This window comes from Myxocyprinus asiaticus, chromosome 7 (genome assembly GCF_019703515.2).
Source record: "Myxocyprinus asiaticus isolate MX2 ecotype Aquarium Trade chromosome 7, UBuf_Myxa_2, whole genome shotgun sequence".
In the NCBI taxonomy this organism is placed as follows: domain Eukaryota; kingdom Metazoa; phylum Chordata; class Actinopteri; order Cypriniformes; family Catostomidae; genus Myxocyprinus; species Myxocyprinus asiaticus.
Genome location: NC_059350.1, coordinates 55,098,322 through 55,125,498, shown reverse-complemented (window position 1 = coordinate 55,125,498; position 27,177 = coordinate 55,098,322). Strand labels below are relative to the sequence as shown.

At 38.1% G+C, this 27,177-nt stretch overlaps 2 protein-coding genes across 6 annotated transcripts in view; one reads left to right on the top strand and one right to left on the bottom strand.

The window, feature by feature from the left end:
* The window catches only part of dcun1d2b (DCN1, defective in cullin neddylation 1, domain containing 2b), a 9,138-nt gene extending 2,546 nt beyond the window's left edge, over nucleotides 1–6,592 (bottom strand). Inside the window, exons 1-5 of one of the 3 annotated variants that reach the window (XM_051702110.1) lie at nucleotides 6,453–6,592; nucleotides 3,607–3,823; nucleotides 3,342–3,510; nucleotides 2,783–2,913; nucleotides 914–996 (exon numbers count right to left, since the gene is read on the bottom strand). In XM_051702110.1, the coding sequence (XP_051558070.1) occupies nucleotides 914–996; nucleotides 2,783–2,913; nucleotides 3,342–3,510; nucleotides 3,607–3,781 (558 nt within the window). In that variant the 5' untranslated portion in view covers nucleotides 3,782–3,823; nucleotides 6,453–6,592. Of the gene's footprint in view, nucleotides 1–913; nucleotides 997–2,782; nucleotides 2,914–3,341; nucleotides 3,511–3,606; nucleotides 3,824–4,842; nucleotides 4,923–6,198; nucleotides 6,339–6,452 lie in introns of those variants that run through there. The other 2 variants (XM_051702109.1, XM_051702108.1) reach the window with 2 other exon arrangements.
* Nucleotides 6,245–27,177, top strand: tmco3 (transmembrane and coiled-coil domains 3). 3 transcript variants are annotated; one of them, XM_051702041.1, is made up of 14 exons: nucleotides 6,246–6,383; nucleotides 9,547–9,684; nucleotides 14,786–15,218; nucleotides 17,250–17,429; nucleotides 18,016–18,210; nucleotides 22,001–22,129; nucleotides 22,205–22,297; nucleotides 22,530–22,719; nucleotides 22,810–22,927; nucleotides 23,293–23,488; nucleotides 25,588–25,738; nucleotides 25,859–25,938; nucleotides 26,050–26,199; nucleotides 26,385–27,177. In XM_051702041.1, exons 3-14 carry the CDS (start codon nucleotides 14,805–14,807, stop codon nucleotides 26,496–26,498), a joined length of 2,010 nt encoding a protein of 669 aa, XP_051558001.1. In that variant the 5' UTR covers nucleotides 6,246–6,383; nucleotides 9,547–9,684; nucleotides 14,786–14,804; the 3' UTR covers nucleotides 26,499–27,177. The 3 variants fall into 3 exon arrangements, with proteins under 3 accessions (XP_051558002.1, XP_051558001.1, XP_051558003.1); XM_051702042.1 differs by lacking the exon at nucleotides 9,547–9,684 and having other exon boundaries at nucleotides 6,245–6,383; XM_051702043.1 differs by lacking the exon at nucleotides 22,001–22,129.

Genomic DNA, 27,177 nt, shown 5'->3' with positions numbered 1-27,177 from the left:
AAATTGGTTGCTTAGGAGACCCGGCTGGAGTCACTCAGCATGCCCTGGGATTCGAACTAGCGAACTCCAGGTGTGGTAGTCAGCGTCTTTATCACTGAGCTATCCAGGCCCCCCCATTTGATGAGTTTTTACTGATTGCAATAATATGTGCAATGCAGAATTATTAATATATGATCAAAACGGAACACTTCTGATTTGTCAGTAAATTTCAAAGCACTTGTTCAGTTTTTATCATAATGTCTACATGCATTGGAAAGTAGAGCTTCTAAGCTTTCAAACGATACATATTTTATGTTGGTCAAGACTGTAGTTATTAATATTTTGAAGAAAAAAAAATTCTCAAGGGCCCACTGGTGGTCCAGGCCAGCCCATTTAAACTTAAAGTGTTAAGGGTTCTCTTACAACTGGTAAGAAAACCAGTATGTGAACACAGTGCTAGACAAACTCTTTGAGATTCTTTGAACCTAATGGTCAACCTGGATATATACTGTCCCTGACGTCAATTAACCGTGTTCAGAGTGTTACGACAGTAAGTCACAGTTTGTGGATACCATACAAATAAATGGGGAGAGCCGTAAACTGACACCTACCTGTCACAAAATTGTCCTTCTCTTATAAAACAGCAATGATATCGTAGTAAACTCCAAACATAGTTCATTCCAAAAGGATTGTTTAGTGTAAAACCATGTTGAAGATTAGCGGACAGGTGGTCAGTTCATCAAGTGAAAAGTGTAAGAATAAAAAATGGTGCTACTGTAAATAAGGTCTATAGCGGGCAGTATGAAAACTCTAATTCAACACCCTCTGGAGGTGTTGCCAATTCCTAACCCTACCCCTAATCTCACGAAATGGAAATTGTGAATTTCACCAAATCCTACTATGATTGATGCAGTTGGTTATTGAATTAACTCACCCGCAGGAAAGTGTTCCAGAGCTCTAGAAACTTAAAGCGGCCGGTCAGAATGAGATTCCAATAAGCCACAGCCATCTCTAGATCTGATGGAGAGACACAGAGTTACAGGAAGTCATGTGACAATGTGCTTCTGCAGTAATGAAGCTATAAACTGACTAATTACGCCCATGTTTCCCTAACAACACAAACCAGAACAATTAGAGCATCCTACATTGCTTCCAAAACCACATCCTGTCAGAGTATGCACTGTATTTGACAGCCTGATCTCATGAAATTGACGTGACAATGGCAACATTTTTGCAAACCAAAATTATGTGCTTCATTACACATTTGGCTGCAGTGTCCCAGTGAAATGTCCAACGGGGGGCGCCAAAAGTCGTCATTTTTATTTGTAAAGTGAGTGAAATGGTGTCGTAATCAGTGTCAGCACTTCAGAATCTCGCCGGAAATAGTAGGTCATCCGGGTTATTTCTCACTTACTGTTTTATGAATACTGAGGATTCGAACATAATACTCTACTGACAGTATGGATATTGGGATGCAGCGTTGTTGTTGTTGTTGCTGCCGCCATGTGTTCTCCTTGCCCCTCCTTGCATGTTTGCCCTGATTAGTGTTATTGTCCCATCTGTTCTCTGTTACCACTTGTGTATTTATTCCTGCCTTGTTCCTGATTCATTGCTGGTTTGTCTTGTGATCTTGCCTGACTCTAGGTATTCGGTTTCCTGTTAAGTCGGTTTGTGTTTCCCTGTCACTATGTATTTTTAAGTGATTTTTTTCATGGAAATGTATGCAAAAGATCTTACTACTCCTTGAAAGATATCACTAAACAAGTGTCCTGAGATATCTCACCGGTCTCTGTGACAGCTTTAGACTCTGTAAACAGCAAACAAAAATTACGCTTTCTGCCTGTCAATCATTTTGCACATTCTCATAGTGTTGTAGTTGCAGAGAATTATTGAGGCTTAATGCCATATTTAAGCCATGTTGTTCATAACAGTTGTCAGTTGAGGGCGCTATTTTGCTGCTTTTATTTTTGACAGCTGTTTCTGCTCGTGTTGGTCTCAATAAAACTCATTTGGAATCTTTGGAGGGAGGGGTTTTGGAAAAGGGGGGCATGGCTAATCCAATTGCTCAGTTTGGGGAAATTCTAGAATGGCTAAAATCGCACCTTTTTTATTTTCTCCCCAATTTGGAATGCCCAATTCCCAATGCGCTCTAAGTCCTCATGGTGGCGTAGTGACTCGCCTCAATCCGGGTGGTGGAGGATGAATCTCAGTTGCCTCCGCGTCTGAGACCGTCAATCCGCGCATCTTATCACGTGGCTTGTTGAGCGCATTACCGCGGAGATGTAGCGCGTGTGGAGGCTTCACGCCATTCTCCGTGGCATCCATGCACAACTCACCACACGCCCCACTGAGAGCGAGAACCACATTTTAGCGACCACAAGGAGGTTACCCCATGTGACTCTACCCTCCCTAGCAACCGGGCCAATTTGGTTGCTTAGGAGACCTGGCTGGAGTCACTCAGAACGCCCTGGATTCAAACTCGTGACTCCAGGTCAGCGTCTTTACTCACTGTATCTTTGGAGGGCAGGGTTTTGGAAAAGGGGGCGTGGCTAATCCAACAGCTCAGTTTGGGGAAATTCTAGAATGGCTAAAATTGCTTACAGCACCTATACATTTTTCCAGTTCAGTTATTATTAAGGATTCTTTCACTATCCCAGCCCAGCATTTGAGTCTTTATGTTTGTTTGATTACTAGAAATCAGAAATGACATGGAAGATTGTGACATCTCTAGTTAGTCATGAAAATGTGCATTCAGGCTCTTTTAATCTTACTGTGATATTTTACATGAATGTATTTCACTCACCTAAACCCTTCTGTCCAGGGTTCTTGGCAAAGCTGAAAGTGAACTGATAGAAGTCTCTGAACTTTCCAGAATCTATCAGCTCTTGTTCTAATCTGGGTAAAATTAACTTCAGTTTCTCTGGACTGTCACAACTAGATAGAAAAACACAGCAAAATAGACCAGTAAACAACTTTAAATACAACACAGGAATATAATATATCAGGGTTAGGGTTAAATGACACATTTTACAAAGTGAGTTTCAGTAACATCTTGGGGTTTCTGCAGTAATCATTAGACAAAGTCACCTTTAGCAAAAGGGTGAATGTCTAAACAACATGTCCAGGTCACATTTCACCCACAAAATGTGCATTTCTTTCGAGCCTGTTAGTAATTCTCAATATTCTCAATACAGGAGCATAATCTTAACTATAAGCATAATGCGCTCAGGAGAAACAATAACAACGGTAGTACATTAGTTATTAGTAGTAATGATAAATTAAAGTTTAATGCGTTTACATGACCGCAGATGTTGATGGCTTATTATGTGATTAAATTGTTCAAAGTAAATGTCACATCTCACCCCAGCTCAGACATGCCATCCAGGAACTCTTTCCGGCTGAATTCGCACTGTGTAGCCGCTTTGAACTTCCACGCTACTACTAGTATACTCATACTGGCGGGGTCAAGCAAGAGGTCATCACAGAACTGCTGGATTCCATCAATACCGATCTTATTCTCATCATGAGGATCTGCGGGCAGAGACAGCAGCACAAACGCTTCTCCATTACACATAAAAACACTCCTGACTGTTTACCTGCGCTCTCTGCGTGATAACGACGGCTCACCTTTATATCGGTTATACAGCTGTTCCAGCTTCTTGCGGTCTACTGTAGTTTTCATGGATTCTCTGTAGTACAGATCAGGGTTCTGGAAGAAGTTATCAGTGGCCAGCTCTAGTTTCCAGTCATGGTGAGTCAGACAGTAGACAGCGATTCTCTCTGCAGACTGTGTGAAGGACATGAACTGACGAACCTTATCCTTCTGAGACGACTTCAGTTTATGCTGGAGAGAACAACATGAGCAATGCATGAGACACGTACAGGCTGCGTCTCAAAACCTAGTGAGCTACCTACCTAGACAGCATATTCACCTACCTACCTGTGCACTTTCTTATTAAAAAAATAACGTTATGAACACACTGCACGTAGGATTTCGTGGCTCATTTCAAATCTCATGTAAGTGGTTTTCTTGTGTTGTCTGTTTTTTTATTTTTGCACACCACCAAGACGATTTTTGGTGGTGTGCATGTAAACGCACTCATTGCTTGTGTTTTTCCCCTTGTACCAGACACTTTGGATATACGCATCTGCTAAATGGATACATGTACTACAGTAAAACTGTAACAAATTAATATAGGATCTCATGAGGTGGTATAGTAACTTTGACTACTGTAATAACCATGATATTTTGGCACAAACTATGGTTACCTGGTACGTTTTTGTAGGACTACGTGACATTAAATATATAATGAAAAGTGTCAGGACTCATGACACCTGTTAGCAGCAGGTGAGCTTATAAACAACATATGCATTTGAAATTATTATTATTTTTATTATTATACTGACAAGTGATCATTCAACATAGACTTATTGCACATTATTGCCTTTACAAAAATTACTGCATTTTGTACAGAGATGGATATACACCATGTTACTGAATAATTACAATATTCACCATGGTATTAACATGGTACTTCAAAAAATACTGTAGTGTTCTAATAATGCACGCGCAAACAATCAGGGCAATATAATGGTACTACTAATAAATGACCGAAAACATGGTTTTACCATGGTAGTTTTTGTAAATGTGCAGAGCTTTATGAAGGGGTGAACAGTTCAGTAAAACAGTTCAGACCTGGTTTGATTCGGAGTCACGAGAGCAGAACACCTGACCTAACATCTGAGCTGTGACAACACGACACAAGCGCACAAAGGATCTCTGTTTCGAGCCATCAAACTGCCCCTGGGGCAATAAAAATAGCTAGTGCCCCTTGCGCACGAGGGTTTACGTTCATCACCTACCATCTTTACCCCGCGCCGCTTCAACTACTCCATCGCCAGCAGATCTGTGTGTGCGCATGCGCAGAAACCAGCGGCGCTCTTGAGAACTCTGGGAAATGTATTTTTTCTAACTGTTCTGCAATTGACAGCTGACTACTGAACTTGGCATACTTTTAAACGAGATTGATGATATCATCAAGTTGGTAGGTATTAATAAATACATATAGTATTTTATATACTATATTATCAATTGACTCGTCCCTCCTTTTCTTAGAAATAAATAAATAAATAAAAAAAGCATAAATATGTGTTCCAGTGAGACACTTAAAATGGAAGTCAATGGGGTCAATCTGTAAACATTAAAATACTCACTGTTTCAAAAGTATAGACACAGTCTTGTGCATAAACAATATGTGTGTTAACATTATTTTAATGTGATAAAATCACTTACTAACCACATCTGTGGAAAGATATAGACAATTTTACAACTGTGTTGCCATGACGACGTAAAACAACGATTTTAACAACTTGGCAGTTCAAATAATACTCAAGATTTTACAGAAGAATGAATGTAAGTGCTTTTATAAAATGATAAGCATCACATTTCTGCCTTTAAACCCTCCAAAAATTGGCCCCATTGACTTCCATTGTAAGTGTCTCACTGGAACACACATTTGTGTTTTTTTTAAATAAAAGGAGAAAGGAGACGAAATTATTTTAACATTATTATTTTAATATTATTAACATTATGCCATAAATGCTGTTGATTGTCGCCATGGTTTTTGTCGAAGAATAGTTATTGTTACTAATGTAAAGCTACAATAAATTAATATGGTTGTAAGATTTTTTTATTTTTATTTATTTATTTTTTTTTTTATAAAAATAGTGGCTAATACTTCAGTTTTAATTTTAATTTTTTGTTACTATGGTTACTTATGGTGAAAGGGAACACAAGGAGTAACTGAAAGATTTTTTTTTTTTTTTTTTTTTTTTTTGTAATTCTAATAATAATAATAATAATAATAATAATAATAATAATCCGAACCCACTTTTTTAAAAGCGTAGTCTTTACCTTGCTATCCGGAATAAAACTACAAATCCCACATCACACTGCTCGGTTCTATTTTCAGACGTTGAAAGCTAAAAACAACTTGACTGAAAACAAAGAGTGAAAGAAATCACAAGTAAAGACCTAAGTGATCCATTAAAGCACGAAGTGGTCAAATGTTTCTAAATCTTCCGCAAACTTTCAGTAAAGTTAGTATGTAGTATGTAGTATGTAGTATGCGCTGGTCTAGTGTTACACGGCTCGAGTCTGTCCGACAGCAGCGCCCAGAAGCTCTCAAATAACCCGATCAGCACATGTAAACTCGTTACCTGCTCTGGGACCGAAACGCGTCTCTCACCGGCGGCTGTCACGGAGTTTTTCGCCGGTTTAACGGTGGTCTCTCCTCAGTGTGCACGCGCCGCGCTGGTGCTCGCGGTATGTGGCGTCACAAGAGCGCGATTGTTTCCTTCATTTACTGACCAGTTCAACCAGTCAACGGCGCTGCGATTACCAGGTATGAGTTAGTATATTCTTTCTGTTTAATAGCGTTGATATCATATACAGTGTAATATACAATATATACCTGCAGCAGTGAGAACAAACATACGGCACTACTTGAATCCTGAAATGACTGTATTACATGTACACATCCGTGAGGCGTGTTTACTTGAATAATCTACGTGGACAACTCAAATTGCGCACATTTTGCACAAATCTTCTTTATTATGTTAATGTGTGTTTATATAATACCTGTACGGTATTGAAAAATGGCACCTGCCTTTGGTATTCGCGGAAGGTTTAGATGTGCAAAAAAATATATATATATATTTTTTTATTATTATTATTAATTTTTTTTTGTGTGATGATGATGATACAAAAGTTTCTTTCCTAAAGTAAGAATAATAAAAAATATGCATTTATTTTTTAAAAAATCTAATTTACATGTACATTTATAAATCGTACCATTAATTTTCATATGCAAATAAGCACATTTTTGGGAAAACATTACAAATTCAGAACCTACACCTCTGTAAATTGAAACATGAAGAAAATATGAGAATGTGACATGAATTGGAGGTAGATTGCTGCCATCTGGAGAACAAAATATAAATAACATGACTTGAAAAACATGTCATGCCAGTAACAGCCAGTAGATGACTGTAGACACATACTGTGTAGTCTGATGACTTGCTGTAACCTCATTTTATATTTTATCACAAGATATGCATTTGGATATATATTTAGACATTATCAAACTATTATTTGTCAAAGTTTAGCATTTTAAAATTGATTTGAAGTGTCAGTTTGTGCAGTTAATGTCATTATGCTGCAATCAAACCTGACCATGGTGTTACAAAGAGAAGACACAGAATAAACATTTTCTACCAATAATTTATTTCAAACATAAACATTTAATAACTCAAAGTAAATGCATAATAATGTCAAGAAAATGAACATCAAGAAACAGAAATGAACTGTAAATTCTGAAAATTCAATTAGAGTATAAAACAGAAGAATCAGAATTTTTTTAACATTCTATAGTAAAATGTATTTAGCAAATGTGTGTGTGTGCGCGTGTGTGTGTGTTCTGCATTGTGAGTGTGTTATCGTCTCACCCCTTCATTATTGAGTGTGTGTATTTAGCATTGTGACTGATTTATTGGTTTTATTTGACTAATGTAAAAAAGCTGTGTGTTATAGTCTCACCAGTTCATTTTCTGTGTGTGTGTGTGTGTGTGTGTGTTTGTGTGTGTGTTTGTATGTGAGTGGGTGTGTGTGTGTGTGTATACGTGTTTTTGTGTGTGTGTGTGTGTGTGTGTGTGTGTACATGTGTTTTTGTGTGAGTGGGTGTGTATGTTTTACTCTGAGGATGTTTTAGAGTCTCACCCTGTAATTTCTTTTTTTTCTGCATTGTGGCTGATTTATTAATTGTATTCGACAGATAAAAAAAAAAATAGCTGTTTTTTGGTCTTTCCCATTCATTTTCAATGGTCAGTCAATTTTGACTGCGAATACCAAAGGTGTCGCTTTTTTTACCACCACTTAGACTTATTGAATCAAGCCCAATTTTATTTTTATTTTATTTTTTGTATGTCCAGATGGCAAATGGAGGAAAAGCACCAAGTCTTGTACTTTTAAGATAAAGGAAACCATTTTTATTAAATTTAAAAAATGTGTTTCGGTCAAAAATGACCCAACATCATAGGAGGGTTAAAAAAATACACAATGATTTATGGAAATGCACGAGCGCGCCTGTGTGCATCAGTCAGAGATCAAATGTATTTGGTTAAATCGATCAAATAACACTTCATTACTGTATTTTCTATTTCTATAATTTTTTTTTATGGAACATTTAAATGTTTGCTCATTTGTTACATGCAATGCCTTCTCTGTCCCTAAGGAAATCATATCGAAATTATATTTCATATCTAAAAATGTACTTTATTGTTAAATAAACACTTCTTTGTTCTGAATTGTTTATTTTCTTTTCAAGATCCTAGTTCAGATTTAACCTGTTAGCAGTGCTGGGTAGATTACTTTTGAATTGTAATCGGGTACTGTTTACAGATTACATGACAAAAATTGCAATTAGTAAAGTAATCTTGTATATAACATTTTTGCAGTAATCTAATCTGATTACTTTTGGATTACTTCCAACCTAACTTTTATTTTATGTCACTTGCATTTTGAGTAGGATAATCTTGTACCATTTTAACAGAAAAATATAAAGTGAAAGGAAATTATAATTCATTCTTTATTTCTATCAAAAAGAGCCCTTACAAAAACAGCTTCTTATGCCATTGTTTAAAAGAGCATTAAACATTACACTGAGATAGCAAGTTCATTTTAAGTGCATAAAACAATTGCAACATTACGAACATTAATGAACATAAAATCAACATGAAATCAGTAACTTGCATAATTAATGGTTAATGTTTTCATGTCAACTTTACATGTAATCATGTAATCCATAAAAGTATTTTAAAATGTAATTTAATCCAGTTACAAGTACTTGATTTTTGTTATCTGATTACATAATCCAGATTACATGTAATCCATTACAACCCAGCACTGCCTGTTAGCTAACAGCTTTTAAAAAGTTAAAATGCACATTTTTATCTGTCATTTATTTTAAATATTGGTCACTCATTTGCAAGCAAAACAACAAACAAAATAGCTACATGCCACTAATGGCACCTTTAAAACATGAACCTAAACAAAAATGATTTTCACTTCCCTGATATGTGACATCAAATGAGGAAAGCATGGGAAAATTCCTTATTTTGTGAGAAATTCAAAATGCATAAATAATGTGGACATATAAGTTTAAGATCAGTCATTGACTCAACTGGCACAATGTCGCTGTACATCTACAGATAGAGTTTAATATTATTAGAGGGTGGAATATGCTATTAAATGGTATAATAACATGCTTATTTGTGAGAAGAGAATGTATTAAAATAATAAAATGTAATGTGGTTATAGAGAATGTTTAGTGGTACTTCCACCCTGTTATGCCACATTCCATTAGATAAACTTGTTTTCTGAACAGTAAACACTCTTTTTCTTTTGCAATGTTAAATTGTTTTAAAGGCATCACATACACAGAATGGCCCTTTTAAACACGTATTATTTCCCTTAATGATGGGAGTGATTTTGAATCTGTGTCGTTGCAGGAAGTAGGTGTGACAGAGCAGGTAAACATGCGTCATTGTTGTTGAACAGCCGAGTGAGTGGCTACACCTACATGAAGTCACACTGTCACATTGACTGTACAAAAGAAGTGATACAAAACACGATTATTCATTTATTTGGTAAGTAATTCAAGGGCTTTTATGCATAACTTATCTTCCTTATTTGAGTGTGGACCTGTATCGTTATAGTGAAATTTAGTGGAGGCTTTAGTTTGAATATATCAGCTAAATGTAAAGTATTACTGTCAAGTCAAGGTAGTTTGTTTTGTCATTTGCACACCTTACACAAGGTACACTGGGGTTTGAAATGCTCAGATCACTGAAACATGAGACAATGCAGAACAATTACACACAGACACATAAGGAATGTACATATAGCCACGTAAAAAAAAAAAGTGTAAAAATAAATCTAGAGAAGATACAGATTAAAGAAGGGTATCGCTGAAGTTGGCAGTACTGAGCTAGAAGGCAAAAAGCGTTACACTCAAACAAATAGCTTTTTGTTTGAACTTGATTCAGTCATGGACAGTGGTTCCACATGTTTGAAATGAGTTGAAAAAAGTAATTTTAAGTTAACAAAACTCATTTCAAACATGTGAAATCACTGTACAGGATTGAATCAAGTTCAGACAAAAAGTGATTTTAAGTTACCAAAACTCATTTCAAACACGTGGAACCACTGTACAGGATTGAATCAAGTTCAGACAAAAAGTAACTGTAAGTTAACAAAACTCATTTCAAACATGTGGAACCACTGTACATGATTGAATCAAGTTCAGACAAAAAGTAACTGTAAGTTACCAAAACTCATTTCAGACACGTGGAACCACTGTACATGATTGAATCAAGTTCAGACAAAAAGTAACTGTAAGTTACCAAAACTCATTTCAAACACGTGGAACCACTGTACATGATTGAATCAAGTTCAGACAAAAAGTAACTGTAAGTTAACAAAACTCATTTCAAACGTGGAACCACTGTACATGATTGAATCAAGTTCAGACAAAAAGTAATTGTAAGTTAACAAAACTCATTTCAGACACGTGGAACCACTGTACATGACTGAATCAAGTTCAGCCAAAAAGTAATTTTACAACCCCAATTCCGAAAAAGTTGGGACAGTATGAAAAATGCTAATAAAAACAAAACGAGTGATTTGTAAATTATATTCACCCTTTGCTATATTAAAAGCACTACAACTACACATTGATGTTTTACCTTGTGAATTTCATTGTTATTTTTACATTTACAGTAATTTCAAATCAGATGACTGCAACACGCTCCAAAAAAGTTGAGACAGTTGAGTGTTTACCACTGTGAAACATCACCATTTATGCTAATAACACTTATTAAGCATTTTTGAAAACACAAGTTTGTTAAGTTTAGAAAGGGAAATTGTCCTCCATTCATCCATTATGTAGGTCTTTAGCTACACAATTTTACGGGGTCTTCATTGTCGTATGGGGTGCTTCATAATGCTCCACACATTCTCAACTGGAGATGGTCAGGACTGCAGGCATGCCAATCTAGCACCCGCACTCTCTGCTTACACAGCCATGCACTTGAAATCTGGGCAGTATGTGGTTTAAAGTTGTCCTGCTGGTAAATGCAGGGACATCCCTGGAAAAGATGGTGCTGGATGGCAGTATATGCTGCTCCAAAATTTGTACATATCTGTCTGCATTAATGGTGTTCTCACAGATCTGTGAGTTACCCATGCCATGGGCAATGACACACCCCGGGCCCATACAGACACTGGCTTTTGGACCTGATGCTGATAACAGTTTGGATTGACCTTTTCCTCTTTGTCCCAGAGAACACAACGGCTGTGTTTTTCAAAAACGTTTTGAAATGTGGATCAAAAAACACAGTTCCACTGTTCTGCTTTCCATCTAAGATGAGACCGAGCCCAGAGAAGTCAGCAGCGCTTCTGGACAGTGTTGATGTATGGCTTCTCCTTTACATAGTAAAGTTTTAACTTGCATCTGTGGATACAGCGGTGAGTGATGTTGACTAGCAAAGGTTTACTAAAGTAATCCCAAGCCCATGTTCATGATATCCGTTACAGATGAATGATGTTTTTTAAGAAAGTGACGTCTGAGGGATCAGAGATCACGCGCATTCAGAAGCGGTTTTTGTCTTGCCCTTTACGCACCGAGATTTGACCAGATTTCTTGAATCTTTTAACTATATTGTGCACTGTAGAGGGTGAAATGCCCCAAATCCTTCCAATTTGTCTTTGGGGAACATTGTTCTCAAAGTGCTGGATTATTTGCTGAAGCACCTGTTGGCAAATTGACAAGTCTCGAATGATTCTTGCTCTTGAAGGTCTAGGCTGTTTTTGGAGGCTCCTTATATACTATAACATGATTGCCTCACCTGTTTCACATCGCCTTGTTATTTCAACTCGTCACGTTATTAGTCTTAATTGGCCCCTGTCTCAACTTTTTTGGAGCGTGTTGCAATCATCTGATTTGAAATTATTGTACATTTTCAAAAAACAATGAAATTCACAAGGTAAAACATCATATGATGTTTAGTTGTAGTGCTTTAATTATAGAAAAGGCTGAATATAATTTACAAATCACTACTTTTTGTTTTTATTAGCATTTTTTTCGGAATTGGGGTTGTAAGTTACCAAAACTCATTTCAAACATGTGGAACCACTGTACATGATTGAATCAAGTTCAGCCAAAAAATAATTTGTGGTTCCACATGTTTGAAATTAGTTTTGGTAACTTAAAATAACTTTTTGAATCAAAAGAAATCAATCAAGACCGCTGAAAAAAAAACTGTGGACCTCCACAAGTCTGGTTTATCCTTGGGAGCAATTTCCAAACACCTGAAGTTACCACGTTCATCTGTACAAACAATAGTATGCGAGTATAAACACCATGGGACCACACAGCCATCATACCGCTCAGGAAGGAGATGCATTCTGTCTCCTAGAGATGAATGTAGTTTGGTGTGAAATGTGCAAATCAATCCCAGAACAACAGCAAAAGGACCTTGTGAAGATGCTGGAGGAAACAGGTAGACAAGTATGTATATCCACAGCAAAACAAGTCCTATATCGACATAAACTGTTCAGCAAGGAAGAAGCTACTGCTCCAAAACTGCCATAAAAAAGCCAGACTACAGTTTGCAAGTGCACATGGGGATAAAGATCTTACTTTATGGAGAAACGTCCTCTGGTCATATGAAACAAAAATTGAACTGTTTGGCCATAATGACCATCGTTATGTTTGGAGGAAAAAGGGTGAGGCTTACAAGCCAAAGAACATCATCCCAACCGTGAAGCATGAGGGTGGCAGCATCATGTTGTGGGGGTGCTTTGCTGCAGGAGGTACTGGTGCACTTCACAAAATAGATGGCATCATGAGGAAGGAAAATTATGTGGATATATTGAAGCAACATCTCAAGACATCAGACAGGAAGTTAAAGCTCGGTCACAAATGGGTCTTCCAAATGGACAATGACCACAAGCATACCTCCAAAGTTGTGGCAAAATGGCTTAAGGACAACAAAGTCAAGGTATTGGAGTGGCCATCACAAAGCCCTGACCTCAATCCGATAGAAAATTTGTGGGCAGAACTGAAAAAGCGTGTGTGAGCAAGGAGGCCTACAAACCTGACTCAGTTACACCAGTTCTGTCTGGAGGAATGGGACAAAATTCCAGCAACTTATTGTGAGAAGCTTGTGGAAGGATACCCAAAATATTTGACCCAAGTTAAACAATTTAAAGGCAATGCTACCAAATACTAACAAAGTGTCTGACTTCAACTGTATGTTCCGGTCATTTTTGACCCACGAACACCACGAGTGTGTCTCACAAACGAACACTGCACAAGGGTTAAGTAAACTTCCATTTTACAAATTTAAATGGATAGTACGCATTGAAATCAAGTTGTGACAAAATTGTCTAGAATTGTGTTGCTTTAGTTCATTTTAATTAAGTAAATTGAACAAGCAGCAAAAATCCTTTCTTTGAGTGTATGTCATATGTAGATGAGGTTTGGTAGCATACAGTTACAGTAGTAAGAGATCCGATGTAATTGTAATGCAAGTAATGTATTAGTGCAACAATAGTTCATATATAAACGCAGTAACCTGCTAAAGATGCAGAAGGATTTCAGGTGGAGACTGATCAGCAGAAAATAGAGGTCGACTGATTAATCGGCACCAATAGATGCTGGTGGAAATATCGTTTATAGGCAAAAATCAACCATGATAGTTTGCAATAGTAAAAACCCTTAATATGGGGAATACGCTGTATAAATTTGGTAAATTCTTCACTGTTTGTGGGCTAGTGCATTGTTATTAATAACGGATACCAGACAATTATGGACAAACGATCACTGATAATCTACTGTTAAAGAATTACTGCTATATGGCAATGTTTACTTAAGTGTTTATAGTATTTTCATACATTGTAGATGATAGTTTTGTTTCCCATATTTGTTTGTGTGGGCAGTTAGGAGCACAGACATGTCAAAATAAGAGTCCCTGGTGTGTTTCAGGCTTGTTTATGGTTAAAGGTCCCATGTTGTTATGCACCAAATCAGATTTATTTTTTTCTGGTTATTATTGGGATTTTGGCTGCACAATAAACTGCATCTTGGATTTAATTCATTTTGGACTCTTGTTGCCTCTATGTCCATGCCCATCACAGTAAAGAAAGAATAAGACATTTTTTTTTTTTTTTTACATTTAACAAATACATTTGAAAAACTATCAGCCGATTAATCGATATTGGCCTTTTCCACCACCTTAGTTATCGTATTGGCCAAATCAACCTCTAGCAGATATAGTACATGAAATGGCAGAGATTGCAGATTAGGGATACACCGATCAGATACCTGGATCAATATCGGCTCCAATACTGACATTTTTAAACTGATCTGTGTCTGTCCGATGAGATCCAAATCCAATACTGCTCCAAAAGTTGACATAAAAGAACCACAAAAGCTCCATTACAGTAGTCCATATGACTTGTTTATTTTATTCAAAGTCTATTGAAGAAGATAGTTTTGTGAATCGCAACAGTCTGCATGCGCTGCGTGCCTTATAGTGAACATGCAGCACTCGCTCATAGCACACGCAGGGCTCGTGATGCACTGCTGTTCCCAGCTCTCAGAGAGAAACCCTCTCGTTTGCCCTCTTTTTACTCTCTCTTTGTATCACACAATCAAACACTAATTAATCTTTTGTGTCTTTACAGCGGAATCTCTAGCGGTTGGATGCAAGTCCTGTGTGTGCTGCTGTGCCTCGGCCTGGTGGGGGCAATGCAGCTGAAGCAGCAGGCCAAAAAACAGCAGTTCAGCCCGGCTTCAGGTGTCATACACGGGCAGCAGTGGGTGTTGGAGAGCTGCAAGCGTCTGTCGAACCTCCTGAAGCAGAAGAACTCTGCCGTACGGAAGCTGATTGCGGCCGCAGCGATGGTGCAGCGAGACCAGACTCTGTCGCCTTCGGAGAAGCTGTTCCGTGTGCACACGCTAGAGGTGTTACAGAGAGAACTGAACGAGAGCGAGCACTCACTGTTTCAGGCCGTGGAGGGGCTGCAGAGGGTGTTGAAGGGAAACTTCAGAGACGTGGTGAACATGAAGGAGACCAGCAGACAGAGACTCGAAGCCCTCAGAGAAGCTGCTATCAAGGTGAGATGACTGTCATGTTTGTGATGTCATATCCTGCAGGAGCTTTGGTCTCCTTTAAAGTGCACGACTTTTCAGGCATTATGTTTATAGTTGTTTCATCAAATACTGTTTCATATGCTGGATTCTGAGATGGTTTCAGTTTGGTTCACTCTAAATGAGCTCAGTTCTCTTACCTGCATGGAGGACTTTTGTTGAAACAGGAAGTTGGGTTGGGATATATGCAAGGGCTTGTCTTTTTTTTAGAAGAAGCCAGTAGCGGGCCTGGGTAGTTCAGTGAGTATTGACAATGACTACCACCCCTGGAGTTGCGAGTTTGAATCCAGGGTGTGCCAAGTGACTCCAGCCAGGTCTCCTAAGCATCTAAATTGGCCCGGTTGCTAGGGAGGATAGAGTCACATGGGGTAACCTCCTCGTGGTTGTGATTAGTGGTTCTCGCTCTCAGTGGGGCGTGTGGTGAGTTGTGTGTGGATCGTGGAGAGTAGCATGAGCCTCCACATGCTGTGAGTCTCCGCGGTGTCATGCACAACGAGTCACGTGATAAGATGCACGGATTGACGGTCTCAGAAGCGGAGGCAACTGAGACTTGTCCTCTACCACCCGGATTGAGGTGAGTAACCGCACCACCACAAGGACCTACTAAGTAGTGGGAATTGGGCATTCCAAATTGGGAGAAAAGGGGATAAAATCAAAAAAGTAGCCAGTAGCCTTCTGTATGGTGCCTTGATCCCGCCTCAGAAAAAATAAAAAAAGGTGAGTCTGTGTTCATATCTCACAATTTTTTTTTCTCAGAATTGAGATTTTAATACTCATAAATGTGGGTTTATATCTCATAATTACAAGATATAAATTTGCAATTGCGACTTTATTTCTCAGAATTGTGACTATTATTCACAGTTGAAAATTGATAACATGCGATTGCGCCTTTTTTTCTTAGAATTGAGTTTATATTACACAATTGCAACTTTATTTCTTGCAATTGTGACTTTATATATCAGAATTATGACTATTACTCACAGTTGACACAATTGTAACTTTATCTCTCAAGAATTGCGAGTTCGTATAAGACAGTTCCAACTTTAAATCTCGTAACTGTGACTATATCTCAGAATTACGAGTTATTACTCACAGCTGAAAATATACACTACCGGTCAAAAGTTTTGAAACACTTATTCTTTATTATATATATTTTTTTCACATTTTAGAATAATAGTAAAGTCATCAAAACTATGGAATAACATAAATGGAACTATGGGAATTATGTTGTGACTAAACAAAATCCAAAATAAATCAAAACTGTGTTATATTTGAGCATCTTCAAAGTAGTCACCCTTTGTCTAGAATTTGCAGACATGTACTCTTGACATTTTCTCAACCAACTTCTTGAGGTATCACCCTGGGATGCTTTTTAAACAGTATTGAAGTTTTTTTTTATTTATTACATTTTAGTTTTATAATGAAATAAATTAATATGTTGGCACAATTATATTTTTGTCTACAAAACTAATTTCAAACATTTAAGCATACGCCTTCAGATCAAAAGATTTCTAAGATCATGAGAAACATTTCAGTCAAGTGTTTCAAAACTTTTGACCGATAGTGTGTGTTACACAATTGCAACTTTATTTCTCAAGAATTGCGAGTTTATATCACGGAGTTGCAACTTTATTTCTTGCAATTGCAATATCATAATTTTGATTAGAATCTTGCAACTGAGAGAAATAAAGTTGTAATTACCTGTTTTATTTTTTATTTTACCTCTTTTATTTAGATACTTTGGTCCAAGATGATGTTATCAATATGTCAAATAAATATTTTTTATCTGTTTTCCTGGTAAAGATAGACTGTACATTTTAAAATGTGTGTATCTGCTGAAAGTTAGTTTTGTGAACTTTTAAGGTTGCACTAGCATATAGATGAGCTCAAATCTCCAGACATGAACTAAAAGATGCAGATCTGTAACTTTCATTGGGGTCTTTAATGACTCCGTAGCAGTGCAGCACAATGATTTTCTGAGCGAACGTCTCCTCACAGGAGGAACAAGAGTATGTGGAGCTGGTTGCAGCTGAGAAACACCAGCAGGAGGCGCTGAAGGAGGTGCAGGACAGGAATAAAACCCTCTCCATGCTGGACGAGATCCTGGAGGACGTGAGGAAGGCTGCAGACCGTCTGGAGGTGGAGATCGAGGACCATGCCTTCGACAACAACAAACAGGTGAGGCGTTACAAACACTGCTCTTAGAGATTACAGTGAAGAGGAACGGCTAATTCCATTAGAACTTTAGGCCCTCACACACGTATATTGATGTATGTAAACACTGTCCGTACATGTCTAGTTTAGGATGACATTTATGAAACTGGTGGAACTGCACAGACTGAACAGAACAGGTTAAACTAGAACTCACTTCACGCATAATGAGAGCACACCTGTGGGTCATTAGCAGAACAATACAAATATTGTGTGTGAAAGTTGTCGATTGTTGGATAGTTGATTGTTGCATTAAAAGTCATCTCTACCTAGACACTGAGCGTGTTTACATACACAATCTTATTATTTTAACTGTATAAAAACAAAAGGTGTTCTTCACAATTTGAATAAATTACACGCGGTATAATTTAGAAAGTGATCAGTACTCATGTGCCTTTTGGCTAATTTACACTCCTCTGATTTGCCTTTGCATTCATGTATACTTTGGCCCAAAAGTATTGCGCAGAATTATTTATATACGGTCATGTGTCATGTTAATTTAAACACTTATTTTCTCATAACCCTTGTTGAAATGGTGTGTTATTGTGTTCAGATGAAGGGAGTGAATGTTGAGGCCGTTCTGAGAGTGGAGGAGGATGAGCAGGACAGTAAGAGGAAGAACATGTCCAGACAGGTGGACAAAGGCAATCTGGGCCTCAGCATGCTGATAGATTCACAGAATAACCAGTATGTGCTGACCAAACCCAGAGACTCCACCATCCCCCGCGCTGACCACCACTTCATCAAGGTCAGCATCTGACCTCTGACCTCTCCACTCAATTGTAGTCTGTCACAGGTTCAGCCACTCGTCCAGAAACACGAGAAGCTCGTCCTGTTTGTTTGAAAGATGTTGTGAATTATCAGTATCATGTTCTGTAACTTTATCAAACAGGATGGGATGTTTAAGAGGGAAACAAACCCAACTAATCAAACTCAAGCTAATGCTTACTGATGTTGGTGCTGTTTAACCCACCACAAATGTGACTTCCTTAAGCATGATGTCATTAAAGGCAGGTTTATACTCCTGCGTCGTAGCCTCTACACGGTGGTTTGCATTTATAGACTGACAGATATAGATTGAGAAAAAATGCCTTCATTTCTGAAATAATTATACATTTAATAAACTTATTTGTGGATTCAAAATATTTATTAAATGATTGTAGCATCAAAGTATGTGAACATGTTCAGATTTAGGTATGTATCATTTATACATGTTGCCTGCCATGCAAAGAGTAAATAAATCAGGGATATACTGTATGCTTGCTCTTAAGTCACTTAATAATGAATAATAAATAATATTTTGCCATACGACGCTCCGCACTGATTAAAAATATAAAATTAATGAATAACTACTCGCTTGACCAAGACAAAATAGGTGTCGTTTTAAAGTATAGAAGCTATACATTACGGTGCATATATGCACAGGGTTCCTATGGATCCTTAAAAAGTCTTAAAATGTCTTAAATTCAGTTTTCCAAAACTGAAGGTCATAAATAGTCTTAAATATCTTACAAAAGTCTTAATTATCATTTAAAGAGGTCTTAAATTTGGGGGCAGAAAGATATGACCTAATGTGATTATCAAACTTCAAAATAACATGATTCAATTCAATAAATGCATGTGCTGCGTCTTTCAGAGTGACAATGTGGCACTGTGTTTTCTCTCTACACACACGGGGGCTTGTGAATGTTTCCAGCTGTTGCAGAGGAGTTCGCAATCATTAGGCCATATAGGAAATTATGACAAGCCATCACTAATGATCACCTGTTGATGATGAAATATGACCGTTTACTTTTAATTGTTTATATTGTAATATGTTATAGATTATTGTAAGAGAGCACATTTTATTTCCCTTATCTGTTTGAGTGAGCAGCTGGATGCAGTGAAGCGTAAACATTTCAAAATAAGAGTCCCCGGTGTATTTCAGCTTTTAATCTTAAAAGTTCTCCACTATGAATCAAATCTTGAGTATTTTAAACTTGCATATAGTGGTGTGAAAAAGTGTTTGCCCCCTTCCTGATTTCTTATTTTTTTGCATGTTTGTCACACTTAAATGTTTCAGATCATCAAACAAGTTTAAATATTAGTCAAAGATAACACAAGTAAACACAAAATGCAGTTTTTAAATGAAGGTTGTTATTATTAAGGGAAAACAAAATCCAAACCTACATGGCCCTGTGTGAAAAAGTGATTGCCCCCTAAACCTAATAACTGGTTGGGCCACCCTTAGCAGCAACAACTGCAATCAAGCGTTTGCGATAACTTGCAATGAGTCTTTTACAGCGCTGTGGAGGAATTTTGGCCCACTCATCTTTGCAGAATTGTTGTAATTCAGTCACATTGGAGGGTTTTCGAGCATGAACTGCCTTTTTAAGGTCATGCCACAGCATCTCAATAGGATTCAGGTCAGGACTTTGACTAGGCCACTCCAAAGTCTTCATTTTGTTTTTCTTCAGCCATTCAGAGGTGGACTTGCTGGTGTGTTTTGGATCATTGTCCTGCTGCAGAACCCAAGTTCGCTTCAGCTTGAGGTCACGAACAGATGGCCGGACATTCTCCTTCAGGATTTTTTGGTAGACAGCAGAATTCATGGTTCCATTTATCACAGCAAGTCTTCCAGGTCCTGAAGCAGCAAAACAGCCCCAGACCATCACACTACCACCACCATATTTTACTGTTGGTATGATGTTCTTTTTCTGAAATGCGGTGTTACTTTTACGCCAGATGTAATGGGACACACACCTTCCAAAAAGTTCAACTTTTGTCTCGTCAGTCCACAGAGTATTTTCCCAAAAGTCTTGGGGATCATCAAGATGTTTTCTGGCAAAAATGAGACGAGCCTTAATGTTCTTTTTGCTCAGCAGTGGTTTTCGTCTTGGAACTCTGCCATGCAGGCCATTTTTGCCCAGTCTCTTTCTTATGGTGGAGTCATGAACACTGACCTTAACTGAGGCAAGTGAGGCCTGCAGTTCTTTGGATGTTGTTGTGGGGTCTTTTGTGACCTCTTGGATGAGTCGTCGCTGCGCTCTTGGAGTAATTTTGGTCGGCCGGCCACTCCTGGGAAGGTTCACCACTGTTCCATGTTTTTGCCATTTGTGGATAATGGCTCTCACTGTGGTTCTCTGGAGTCCCAAAGCTTTAGAAATGGCTTTATAACCTTTTCCAGACTGATAGATCTCAATTACTTTCTTTCTCATTTGTTCCTGAATTTCTTTGGATCTCGGCATGATGTCTAGCTTTTGAAGATCTTTTGGTCTACTTCACTTTGTCAGGCAGGTCCTATTTAAGTGATTTCTTGATTGAGAACAGGTGTGGCAGTAATCAGGCCTGGGTGTGGCTAGAGAAATTGAACTCAGGTGTGATAAACCACAGTTAAGTTATGTTTTAACAGGTGGGGCAAACACTTTTTCACACAGGGCCATGTAGGTTTGGATTTTGTTTTCCCTTAATAATAACAACCTTCATTTAAAAACTGCATTTTGTGTTTACTTGTGTTATCTTTGACTAATATTTAAACTTGTTTGATGATCTGAAACATTTAAGTGTGACAAACATGCAAAAAAAATAAGAAATCAGGAAGGGGGCAAACACTTTTTCACACCACTGTATATACTACCCTGTTTTACTGATGATCAATGTTAAGGTCATGTTGAATGTGTGCCCCTGCCCGCTTAAGTAAGAGTCTATGATACATGATTTATATTAAGATTGTGTGGGTTTGCTTTGGTATGGGGATATGGTATTAATTTTATTTGTTCAGGTCTTGAAAAAGGTCTTAAAAGTCTTAAATTTGATTTGAAATACTCTGCAGCAACCCTGATGCAATACAACCAACTCTTAACAGGTGCTGCACGAATTAGAACTGTTCCGTTTTCATATCTTATGAAAATGTTTATTTACTGTGCACCTTACTTGTCAAACATGCATGCAAAACATTGCACAGGTCGAAAAGGTCTCGAGTGGAATATAAGCATATTGTTTCACCCTCAGACCTAAAGATATAAAAGAACAAAGTTATAAAGTTGTTAACAGATTTGTCTTTTGTTGCGTTTCACTTGTAAAACTTCATAAAACAACAACAGAATTTACATATAAAAACAGCAGATGCTGTTGACAGGTGTGAGTGTGAACAGTTGTGCTTGAGATGAACAGTTTCATATATTCAGATGCATTGTGTTGGATGTGCGTTATGTGTAACCCCTGAAATTTAGTTTTATAATGTTGCGGAGCTTGTTCATTCTCTTCCGATTGAGTTTCAAAAATGGCTGAATTTGAGGGGCTGCACGATGTTAGCCAATCAGGACTGTGGCCGTTTACATTGAAGTTTTAAGGAGGCGCTTTGGCCAAAACTGACCGTTTCAGACAGACAGCCAGAGATAGGGTGGAAAATCATCATATATTACTAAATTATGACTGTTTTAATGCAAATAAACATTACTAACATTATCAGTGGACCTCAGGGAAGATAATCAAGCTTAAAAAAATGACCCCTTTAAAAGTGCAGTTTCTCAGTTATATGATGTGTGTTTGTTCTTCAGGATCTAGTGTATGTTGTGATGTTGTCTCTGCCGTGTGGATGGTTGTGTACGCTGATGGGTCTGCCGCCCATGTTTGGTTACATTATCTGTGGAGTTCTGCTCGGCCCATCAGGACTCAACAGCATTAAAGTGAGTGATGATCATCTCTGCTGAACACGTGAATGGTACATCATAGATGATCAACTGTTTTCTGTTCTCCTGCAGTCTATGGTTCAGGTGGAGACGTTAGGAGAGCTGGGTGTGTTCTTCACTCTATTTGTGGTCGGTCTGGAGTTTTCACCTGAACGACTCCACAAGGTAAAAACGAACAAACCTGTTTCTCAGCTGTATGATACAGTAACACAACACAGCTGCTCATTGATTCATTAATTAGTTTGAACACTACAACTCATGGCTGTGTTTTATGGGTTAATGTATGTTGTTTAGTTATTATTATTATTGAGAATTTATATTAATTACAATGAGAAGCACAGTGTTGTCATTCTGTTGCGTGTAGTCGTTGCATTTGATGATGTGTATTTGTCTTCAGGTGTGGAAGATCTCTCTTCAGGGTTCTGGATATGTGAGTCTGCTGATGGTGGGCTTTGGTCTGGGTTGGGGTCAGCTGCTCGGCCTTCACCCCTCACAGACCGTCTTCATCTCTAGCTGTCTGTCTCTTTCCAGCACTCCTCTGGTGTCTCGCTTCCTCGCTGGAGGATCCAGAGGAGAGTCAAAAGAGGGTGAGATCACGAGTGCTTCTGTGTGTCAGATCAGAGAAACCCTCATTTAAACCTGTGTGTTGACAGTAATGTGTGTGTGATGTCTGACAGGTGAGCTGGATCACAGCAGTGTGTTACTGGGCATGCTCGTCATGCAGGATGTGCAGCTGGGTTTGTTCATCGCTGTTTTGCCCACATTTATTCAAGGAGGAAGTGAAGACACAGACAGGTAAATTAACACACTACACAATGTGTCTAGTATAATTTTACCTGTTCCATTCACACAGAAAATTTAAGGAGAACTCTTTACTTCTATTCTTTACATTTACATTAACTCATTTATCCAAATTGATTTGTAAGTGAGAATAATATGAACAGAAGTGTAACTAATATCAGTTAAGTACTAGAATAGTACAGTGTAGTACAAGTTTTTAACTTTGAGTACTGCAAATAGCGCAGTAATTCAGTAATATACACACATCAGATTGACAGGGCACTGAGATTGTTTATTCTGACATGTCAAAAGCAGGTTGTTATAACACCCTGAATCAAATATTGATGAACTGTTCTTCTTATTGTCATGTGTTGCCACAGTGTTCTGATGGAAACGTTACATGTTGTGATTCTTCTGGCTCGGGTTCTGGTGTCTTTAGCAGCGGTTCTGCTCATGTGTTGGCTGCTCAGGTCTCATTTGGTTGGTCCGTTCTACAGAAAATTGCATGTAGAGAGTAAAGGGAACAAGGAAATACTGGTGCTGGGCACCACTGCGTTTGTCTTCCTCATGCTCACTGTAAGCTGACTCCTTCATAACCAGTATTCTTCTTTTCTTCCTTCCTTCCTCCCTATATTACTTCCTTTTCCTCTTTTGCATCCTTAATTCATTTCTTCCATTCTTCTTGCCAGCCATCCTTCCTGTACTTCCTTCCTTCCTATATTACTTCCTTTTCCTCTTTTGCATCCATCCATCCTTCCTGCCTGACATCCTTCCTTCATTTTCTTCCTTCCTGTTCTTCCTTCCTTCCTATATCACTTCCTTTTCCTTCATTACTTCCTTCCTTCATTTCTTCCATTCCTTCCTTTCCATTCTTCCTTCCATCCTTCCCTCTCTTACTTTCCTCACTTCCTTTTCTTCTTTTGGTCCTTTCTTCCTTACTACTTTATTATCATTCTTCCTGCATTCCTTCCTTCCTTTTCTTCCTTATTTCCTTTCTTTTCTTCATTTGTGTCCTTTATTCCTTATTTCTTTCTTTACATTCTTCCTTTCCTTCCTTTTCTTCCTGTCCTTTCCTTCCTGCCTTCCTTCCTTCCTTTTCTTCCTATATTACTTCCTTTTCCTTCAGTGCTTCCTTCATTTCTTCCGTTCTTTCCTTCCTTTCATTTCTGCCTTACTTCCATTTCTACCTTTGCCTCCTTTCTTCTTTTCTTTTCATTCTTCCTGCCTTCCTTTTCTTCCTTCCTTCCTATATTACTTCATTTTCCTTTTTTCCTTCCTTCCTTTTCTTCCTTCCTTTTCCTCTTTTGCATCCTTCCTTCCTTCCATTCTTCCTGCCTGCCATCCTTCCTTCATTTTCTTCCTTCCTGTTCTTCCTTCCTTCCTATATCACTTCCTTTTCCTTCATTACTTCCTTCATTTCTTCCATTCCTTCCTTTCCATTCTTCCTGCCTGCCATCCTTCCTTTTCTTCCTTATTTCCTTTCTTTTATTTATTTGTGTCCTTTCTTCCTTATTTCTTTCTTTACATTTTTCCTGCCTGCCTTTCTTCCTTCCTTTTCTTCCTATATTACTTCCTTTTCCTTCAGTGCTTCCTTCATTTCTTCCGTTCTTTCCTTCCTTTAATTTCTGCCTCACTTCCATTTCTACCTTTGCCTCCTTTCTTCCTTTTTTCTTTTCATTCTTCCTTCCTTCCTTTTCTTCCTTCCTTCCTATATTACTTCATTTTCCTTTTTTCCTTCCTTCTTTTTCTTCCTTCCTTTTCCTCTTTTGCATCCTTCCTTCCTTCCATTCTTCCTGCCTGCCATCCTTCCTTCATTTTCTTCCTTCCTGTTCTTCCTTCCTTCCTATATCACTTCCTTTTCCTTCATTACTTCCTTCATTTCTTCCATTCCTTCCTTTCCATTCTTCCTGCCTGCCATCCTTCCTTTTCTTCCTTATTTCCTTTCTTTTATTTATTTGTGTCCTTTCTTTCTTATTTCTTTCTTTACATTTTTCCTGCCTGCCTTTCTTCCTTCCTTTTCTTCCTATATTACTTCCTTCCTTTTCCTTCAGTTCTTCCTTCCTTCATTTCTTCCATTCTTCCTTCCTTTCATTTCTGCCTCCCTTCCTTTTCTTCTTTTGCATCCTTCCTCCTTCCTTCCTTTCTTTTTCTTCCTTTCCTTCCCTCATTTTCTTCCTTCCTACTTTTTCCATTGTTCCTGCCTTCCCTCCTTTTTTCTTTTTTCTTCCTTCCATTCCTTCCTTCCATTCTTTCTTTCCGTCCTTCCTTCCATTCTTCCTGTCTGCCATCCTGCCTTCCTTTGCTTGCTTCTTTCTTTCCATTTTTCCTGCCTTTTTTAATTTTCAAACTTTGCTTCCTTCCTTCCTTCTTTCTTTACGTTCTTCCTGCCTGCCTTCCTTCCTTTTTCTTCCTTTCCTTCCTTCTTGCCTTTCTTCATTCCTTTTCTTTCCTCCCTTCCTTTTCTATCTTTGCTTCCTTTCTTCCTTCATTCTTTCTATTTATTCTTCCTGCCTTCCTTTTCTTCCTTCCTTTTTCCTTCCTTTTTCCCCCCACACTCAATGTTTCGAAAATATCAAAGTTAAAATGATCCATTACAATGTTTAACCATGAGTGTATGTTGGAGAGCCATCCCCTGACACCTCACCTAACCTAAGATACGATGTTTGAACATGCAGGTAACAGAATTTATGGATGTGTCTATGGAGTTGGGCTGTTTCCTGGCAGGAGCGCTGCTCTCGTCACAGGGTCACATGGTCACTACTGAGGTCATGAGCTGTGTTGAACCAATCAGAGATTTCCTCGCTATCATCTTCTTTGCATCTATTGGTGAGTGGACAGTACTATAGCTATAAATGTAATCAAATCTATTTCATCAACTTATTTTAAGTGAGTACATTACAATCAGCACAGCTGATTCTATTGTCTGTTGACTGTTGTTGTTTGCAGGGTTACATGTGTTCCCAACCTTTGTCCTGTATGAGTTAACCATCCTGTTAGTGTTAACCTTATCACTGGTAATTATGAAGGTAATTCTTTTCAAATTCAGTTATGCTCATTTCTTTACATATTGAATAAAGTTTAATCTGTGAGTCTTTATCAGTCTCTTCTCATGCTCTGTTTGGTACTTCCCATCTCAGTTTATAATGGCGATGTTGGTGCTGTCTGCTATACTTCCCCCGAGCTCAAGACACATCCGCTGGGTGGTGTCTGCTGGACTGGCTCAAGTCAGCGAGTTCTCCTTCGTTCTGGGCAGTCGTGCACGGCGGGCAGGCATTATCTCCCGAGAAGTGAGTACGAAACACACGATTTGACCTGTAGCTGCTGCTGAAATCTGTCACATGATTATCTCTTACAGGGTTCATTTTAAAGAGTAATTTCTGGTCACTTTTTCACTCGGATTTCAGGTAGTTAATTTTGTCATTCAGGACTCAAATGTGACTATGTGATGCATCCTCTCTTCTTTCTCGTCTAGGTGTATCTTTTGGTTCTCAGCGTCACCACGTTAAGTCTCCTCCTCGCACCCGTGTTATGGAGAGCCGCCACACACAAATGCATTCCCCGAGCCGAGAGAAAACCGCTCACTTGACCGAAATGGCACACAAAAGAAGAGCTTTCAGAACATGAGGCCTTTAGTTTACTCTCTTTGAGAGAACAAAGCATTAGCACAAAACTGTTTCTCTCCTGATTGAACACAGGAGTTGTTAGACTGAAACCCATTTGGGTTCTAATACTCTGACAAGATGTGTTCACTTTAAATGCATCATATTGATGACAAATACAGTTTATGAGAAACAAAAGGGCAGTTACTGAAATTTAAAGGGTCGTTCTATGAAGTACTTTCAGAATTATGAAAAAGAAGGCCAAAGCATGCAAAAAATATATATATTATGTGAGTTGATATGTATAATATTATTTGATCAAACGCTATTTATTTCTGTAATATGTGCCTTGAAATGATGTCAACAGACAAACCAAATAATGTAGCTGTTATCATGTGAAGCTCTACTGTATGTCAAATAAACACGTGTTGAATACATACACAAGCTCATTTTGCACTACAGAACACAAACAGGTGTTTATGCATAAAGATGAACACGTTCTCTATTAACTGTATACAGGAAACATTTGTTTGAATGTACTGAATGTTTTTACAGCAGAAGATATAAGAAAGACATTCCTGCTAAAGCTGTATTTTAAGCACAATTGAGCAGTTCATAATTGTAATGACAACCAACTTAAATTAAATGTAAATATTAAAGAAATTA

Bases quoted from the DNA above. Each gene is read 5' to 3' on its own strand.
- tmco3 (XM_051702042.1), top strand. From the start codon at position 14,805: ATGCAAGTCCTGTGTGTGCTGCTGTGCCTCGGCCTGGTGGGGGCAATG. The intron at 22,298-22,529 runs GTAAAAACGAAC...ATTTGTCTTCAG, and splicing joins CACCTGAACGACTCCACAAG to GTGTGGAAGATCTCTCTTCA. The intron at 25,939-26,049 runs GTAATTCTTTTC...TTCCCATCTCAG, and splicing joins TATCACTGGTAATTATGAAG to TTTATAATGGCGATGTTGGT.